Source organism: Bufo bufo, chromosome 6 (genome assembly GCF_905171765.1).
Source record: "Bufo bufo chromosome 6, aBufBuf1.1, whole genome shotgun sequence".
In the NCBI taxonomy this organism is placed as follows: domain Eukaryota; kingdom Metazoa; phylum Chordata; class Amphibia; order Anura; family Bufonidae; genus Bufo; species Bufo bufo.
Genome location: NC_053394.1, coordinates 125,245,793 through 125,253,042, shown reverse-complemented (window position 1 = coordinate 125,253,042; position 7,250 = coordinate 125,245,793). Strand labels below are relative to the sequence as shown.

General features: G+C 48.7%; 1 protein-coding gene across 1 annotated transcript in view; it reads left to right on the top strand.

The window, feature by feature from the left end:
- The first annotated feature begins 322 nt into the window (after positions 1–322).
- Positions 323–7,250, top strand: part of TLL2 (tolloid like 2) — a 183,156-nt gene continuing 176,228 nt past the window's right edge. The window contains exon 1 of the mRNA XM_040437476.1: positions 323–582. Coding sequence (XP_040293410.1) covers positions 420–582 — 163 coding nt within the window. The 5' untranslated portion in view covers positions 323–419. The remainder of the gene's footprint in view (positions 583–7,250) is intronic.

Here is a 7,250-nt window from a genome sequence, read left to right as displayed (position 1 = left end):
TCAGATACCGGTATTATACAGGGTGCTGTGTTACGTGCCGGCAGGACACCCGGTACCGTGCTCGTGTCCTAGAGCGTCCGGTGCTTTGCACACTACAGCACTGGCGGAGAAGTTGAGGGCAGCTTTCCGAGGACCGCCCCCTTTATAATGAGCGGCGTGTGCAGGGCGCGGCTTATTGGACGGGGCAGCCAATGAGGAACACCCTGGCCGGGGACTAACGAGAGATCGCAGCCTTGTAGCCACGCCCCGTCCCGCCCCTGTACCCCTTATACCCCGCCTGCAGCCCCGATCCCCCCGGAACTATCATCTCCTGCTCGGCGCTGTACCGCACCCCAACATCTCTGCCCACCTGCAGCCTCACCCCCGCCACAAAGAGCAGCCCCGCGTCCTCCCTCCAAACTTGTACTCTGCGTCCAGCAATGAGTGGATCCCATGTGAGGAGGCTGTGCGCTCTGACATCTCTAGCCCTCACCTTGCTGTGGGGCATCCGCCTGGCCTTGGGGCAGGATTATCCATTTGGGTTTGACTACTTCATGGAGGAGAACCCAGAAGAACCTGACTACAAGGATCCGTGCAAGGCTGGTAGGTGCATGCGGTTCTGTCCAGTGCCGAGGGATCAGGTTCTTATTCATTCAGGACCAAACCCTGCTTCTTGGTGATGTTCATGGGTTTCTTTTTTGCTTACAATTTAATAAGTCTAATAAGTGATTGCCTAGAAAAATGTATGCACTAACTGCAACCGATTCAGTAGTGAAAAGCCCCAAAATGTGCCCAGATCACAGGCAGATTAGCCAAAAACCTGATTGTAATTTATTAGATTTAATTGATTGCATCCGATCGTCCGCTTATCGTTTGGTGCAGAATTGTAATTGTAATGTAAATGCTTGAGAGGGGCAGAGTTTGCATCTTTATTAATCTTGGTCCTCGGCGTCCTGGCAGTGCACCCTCTGATCTGCCGTTAGTTGGGAATTCTTTCAAGTCCGTCAGATTTTGGTTAAATAATGAGACATTGACCAATCTGTTCGCCGTTTGTCCGGTGGGTGAGTGCGGACTGAATGTGTTCAGCTGATTATCCTAGACTTTAATATTTTGGGTAAAATTCTATTTAGAATTATGATTTTTTTTTTTTTTTTTTGCGTTGCTAGCTTTTCTCCTTAAATTTGGAACCATGTCTTAGTTTATTAACCCTGAGCTGCCCACCTGTGTCCTCCGATATTGTGGTTGGTTGTATATAGTTCTGTGACGACCAGTTTTGGGGCCCTTCTAGATGCTGCGGCGGTCGCCTCCCAATTAGCTCAGGTTTCCTGATGTGGTTTTTGGAACCCAAAATCAGGAGTGGATCTAAAAAGGAGAGAGAATTTTAAAAACTAGATCCTTGTTTTGGCTTCCAAAACTGCATGCAGAAACCTGGCCGTGTGGCTGGACGCTTGGGCTAAAGGCACACGATCAGGATGGCGTGCGGATCTGCGTTTGGAAAATTTGCATCGTATTTACAAATTCTTACGTAGATCCTCACCAATTGATGCGGATTGTCCACATGGATTTTCCTGCGGATTTCAGTGTGGGTTCTCGGCACTTAAATCCTGATGGTGTGCATTTACCCTCAGGGCACTGAGTGGTCAATCTTGCTACATGTTCAGTGGCGTTGCTAGGGCTGGTGTCACCTGGTGCGGTAGAAAATGGTGTCACCCCCCCCTCGGGACAAGTCCCGTAGGGGACATCCATAAAGCTCCGCCCTGCCGCCACGGGGCCGCTAATGTCACTTCACGTCTTTCACTGAGTCTGCCGACCGACCTAAGCGGTAACTGGGAGGGGGGAGTTCAGGGGTGGGATTAAAAAAATTTTTTAAGGCCAGGTTCCCTACTCAATTGTGGACCCGCGGCATCACGACACATACACGATCTATATCCAACACGCATACACATAAATACACCATATACATGGTACACATACATAAGTACACTATATTTACAGCCGCCAATGAATATGGCCCAATTCTCTATGTCCCCCTCCCCCCACACACCACATTTTGCTATACAGCAGCACGTACCTCTCACATCCAGGGCCTCCAGGTGACGTCTCCTCCAATGTAGATCTTCTGTCACCATCTTCTCCATTCGGTCTGGACACTTCTCTCAGACATCTTAGTGTCCTCACTTTTCTATCATCCTCCCCCCAACCTGGAGTCCCCACAGTGTTATCCTGCTGCTCACTGCGCTCCCCAATACCACAAATACTATCCTGAAGAAATATTAGTGCCCCCATAGTAATAGTGCTCCTCATAGTCCCACCAATAGTAATTCCCTTCTAGAATGCCCTCAATAGTAATACTGCCCCACATTAAGTAATGTGCCCCCCCACACTGCCCCACATTAAATAATGTGCCCGCCACACTGCCCCCCACTACAAGTAAAGTTTTCCCCCACACAAGTAAATTTTGCCCCCGGACTGCCCTAAATTATGTAGTTTGCCCCCCCCCCCCTCACCCAGTACTTGTGTTGCTGATCCTGTACAGTCTGTACTTGCCTGCTGCGCGAGCATGAGTTAAGTTTAGTGTCTTCGGTGCGCAATCCCGTCCTGCAGCGCGTGATCCACTGCGGGAGGGCACGGGGATTGCGCGCTGAAGTGACTGAACTCATGCCCGCGCAGCCAGCAAGTCCGGGATCAGGTCAGCGACACAAGTAAAAGGGGGCGGGTGCTAGCGGTGTTGGGAACTTGGGTCCGGCGGGTGACACCCCTTGAGACTGTAGAAAAGATCCCAGGGCTGAACAATCCCTTTAAGGTATTGTTTCTTTTACCATCTATTGAAAAGTGTTTAACCGATGGGACCGCCAGAGATGGCTGAGTGAAATGGAGTAGCAGCATCTATGCTTGACCACTACTACATTCAAGTGAAGGCATGTGACCACTGTGCCCGTGTTTGGGAGGGGTCCCAGTGGTTGGACTCTCATCGGTTAGATACTTATCTAGTTCAGAGAACTTGCTTGTTTAGACTGCACATAGCAGAAATCTGTTGATGCTGGCTGCCCAATGTCCAACCTTTCCATAAATGTCCTGTGTGTGTGTTTCCAATCCGTACTATGCTGACTGTTTTGCACTGTTTCGACAACTTTTAACCCTAGGTTTTTCAGGACAACTGCTGCTGTCACACTAGAGATATTACCTGGAATTTGACATTCTAGTGCAGGGATGCTTAACCATCAATCTCCACTCCCAGTATGCTTGGACAGCTATTAGAGCATGCTGGGAGTTGTAGTTTTGTAACAGGTGGAGGGTGCAGGTTGGGCATCCCTGTTCTAGTGTGTAGCAGCTCCACAGTCTTTTCCCTAGGCCATGTATGATGGCTGGAGATGCAGTTATTATCACCCTGTTGGTAACATCCATCTCGCAAGTACAAGAGCTTATTTGTAGCATCATCTATGCCGAATATCTCCTTACATGCTGGTGATGTAAAGCAATATCTCCCGTACAAGCTTATAATAGACGGTAAACCGCTTAGAGATAAATGGTCGTAATCTGTGAATAATTAACCACCATACCCTTACGAGATGTCTGCTTTGTGTTCCTTGGGAATAGTTCATAAGCAAGTGTGATAATATCTTGTGTAGTCAGTCTGTTGGGTTTGATGGGTATATTCATATGCAGCAGATTTATTTCATTCTGGAAGAAGTTGCAGATCATTTTAAAGGGGTTTTCCAGGATTTTGCTACTGATGACCTATCCTCTCAAACAGTTGATTAGTGGGGCTCCCGAATGTGAGACCCCCCCCCACCGATCAGATACTTTTATTAAAATCCTGGAAAACCCTTTAAGATAATTGCAAGAACTCTATCCACATTGAAAGACTTGTGGTTGCTGTAATTACCTTCTCTCCAGGTGACCACACATCTCCATGCAGCCTTGGTCTATATAGAATGCCATGTCTTGTCATCTTGTCCTTGTCACCCATTTTTCCCATAAACACATGGAAGAACTAGTATGGTCAACGTTTTGGCTTCCACAGAGGTCTTATTTGCACGTCCATGAGAAGATGGTCGTTGTTTCATCCATGACAAGATCTTTGAAGGGTCCATTGTTGGTGTTTGTCTTTTTTTTTTTTTGCTCTGTGTGTCATCCATATTGTGCATGCACTACTAGCCTGAACAGTGGGGTCCAGAGCATCTCCTAGCAGTGATCAGTGAAGACCGCTGACAGAACACATCTTCACTCAGTGGTTTTTATGGACGCATAGACTTCATTTGGTGTGTTTGGTCTGCAGTATGGATCAAAGTTGTGCACTGAGCCAGTGGGAAAACGATGAGGTGTGCTTAAACACAATAAAATTAAGGGATGTGTTCTGCTTCATCACTGATATGTGATTTAAGTCCTTAAAGCGTAAAACTCCAACATTGGTTGCATATTGCTAGGATTTTTCACCAATGTCATATGGTTGCGGGTTCAACCTCTGGAACCTGCTCCTATTTCCAGAATGGGACCCTTCAGTGAAGGCCAATTCACTGGCACGCGTGACATTCTCTGTTCACTTCTATGGGAGTTCCGAGCTCGCTCGCTCAGATATTTTTGGAAGTTCCACAGCGGTGAAAGGAGGATAAAAAATGCTTGTGCTGTGTGCTCTTCACTTTAGGAGGACCCAGTCTGGAAATGAGGTGCGACCTGCGCCTATCTGACATTGGTAATATACTTTTAAGGGTTCTTTCACACTTGCGTTGTGAGGATCCGGCAGGCAGTTCCGTCTGCCGGACCTGGAAATCCGTATGCAAATGGTTGCGGATCTGTCTGACAAATGCATTGATATTCCGGATCCGTCTCTCCGGTGTCATCTGATAAAACGGATCCAGTATTTCCATTTCATCCACCATGACGGCCCACCTTGAGATTGACCCTTGACCTCTGTAGGGGCAGGAACACATAGAGAGTTTAAGAACCCCCCACCCCTCCACCTCCTCAGTGCTTTCCTGCCCCTACAGGGGCCAACACGTGGAGAGGATCCTCCTCAGGGAGGATTACATCGTTAGTTTTTGCTTTGCAGGTTCTCCAGCTGGCCTCCCGCGGCATGGGCTAAGGCTGGCCAGCTTGGAACATCGAGGACCCTCGTCTCGGCCTATGCTGAGGCCTGTGGCCCTCCCCCATACCTCTTGTACTTCCTTCCCTCCTTAGGGAAGCAGTCGGGGGTGCCGGATTCATGGGCGCGCGGTGTGCGGTATGCGACGCTCTTCCTCTGCATGCTGGGCGCTTGTGACCGGCTGGGGGAGCAGGTACGGCGAGGAGGCAGGCCGGACGCCGCACGCATCCTCTCATAGGCTCGTGTGGCACCGGCTCTTGCCGTCACTAGAGGCGCAGCTTGATGACGTCAGACGCCGGGAAATTTGAAAAGGAAAGAGACCGCGGTTCCCTCCAGCTCTTGACTGCAGCACCGCGATGTCTGAGACACCTGCTCCCCGCCAGGAAGGCCCTGATCCCACTACTGCCAGTACCGTGAGTCCCCTTCTGGGGGGTATATATTTCAGTCTTTTGACATTGAAATTCTAATTGGCATATCTGGTTGTTTCCTCTCCAGGGCAGCAAGGAGTCAAAGCCAAAATCCAAACTCCTAAAATGCTGCGCTTGTTCAAAGCGTCTCCCTGAGAACTACAAAAAAAGGTTGTGCAAATCTTGCACATCGGAAATTTGGAAAGAAGAACAACCAGATATTCTGTCTGAAATGAAATCTTTTATTGCAGACGAAATTAAGTCCTCTTTAGCCACCCTGACAACCCCCGCTAGTACTCCTATCCCCTCCAAGAAACGCAAGTTGTCCGCTATCTCCTCCTCTGAGGGCGAGGAGGTGGAAGTGGCTTCCATCTCATCCAGACAATTTCCTGATGAGGAACCCTTGTCTGACGGGGAAATTCCGGACGAGGATAAAAAATATTTCTTCTCCGCTGATGAAATGGAGGAGCTGCTGAGAGCAGTTAGATCCACAATGGGTATCGAGGATACCCCTAAACCTCGTACGGTACAAGACGAAATGTTTGGGGGCCTTAGATCTAAATCCCCTATAGTTTTTCCTATTAATGAAAATATAAAGGAGATGATAATGGAAGAATGGTCAGACCCGGAGAAGAGGTTAGGCGTTCCTAAGGAGTTCAGAAACAGGCTCTGCTTTGATCCGACTGAATGCAAACCTTACAATCAGACCCCTAAAGTGGATCTACAAGTGGCTAAGGTAGTAAAGAAGACCGCTCTACCCTTTGAAGACTCCTCACAGTTGAACGATCCTATGGATAGAAAGGCGGACGGGCTCCTAAAAAAAATCCTGGGAATCAGCCATGTTTGGGGTCAAGACTAATATCGCTGCTACTTCTGTTGCTAGAGCAATGCATATATGGCTAGGGGAGTTGGACGTACACCTGAAAAATAAAACCCCAAGAGAAGAGATCAGAGACTCGCTCCCTCTTCTACGCTCCGCCACTGCATTTCTGGCCGATGCTTCTGCAGAGTCGATCCGCTTCTCAGCCAAGGATGCGGCTCTTTCTAATGCAGCCCGGCGGGCTTTATGGATGAAGGCCTGGTCCGGGGACAAGGCTTCCAAGGCTAAACTCTGCTCCATCCCCTTCTCAGGGGAATTTGTCTTCGGTCCCACTTTGGATAAAATCCTAGAGGGGGCAGCAGACAAGAAAAAGGGGTTCCCAGAGGAGAAAGATTCTAAAAAGAAGCCCTTTCGTCAATTCCAGCCTCAGCAGAGATCCTACAGGGGGAAAGGGAAAACTGGCCGATGGAGCTATCCCAAAGGAGGGAGAGGAAGAGGCTTCATACTCAACCCCCAAAATAGACCAAACAAACAGCAGTGACGCCAGAGTAGGGGGGCGACTGATGGGTTTTCTATCTTCCTGGAAACAGGTAACTTCAAATCCCTGGGTTCTAAATGTAATCTCTCAGGGCTACAAGATAGAATTCGCATCAGTCCCCCCAGGAAGATTCTGCATCTCACACCAGCGCAGATCAGAACTTCCAAAAATTTGGCAGGGCGTCCAAGACCTCTTGGACCTAGGGGTGATTCAAAGGGTCCCTATCCCAGAGGAAAGGAGAGGGTTTTATTCCAGCCTTTTTCTAATAAAAAAGCCAGACCAATCCTTTCGTACCATTATAAACTTAAAACCCCTAAACAAGTCCATTCTATACAGGAGGTTCAGGATGGAAACAATCCCATCCATAATTCCCCTGATCCTGAAGGGGGCGTTCATGACATCGATCGATTTAAAGGACGCCTA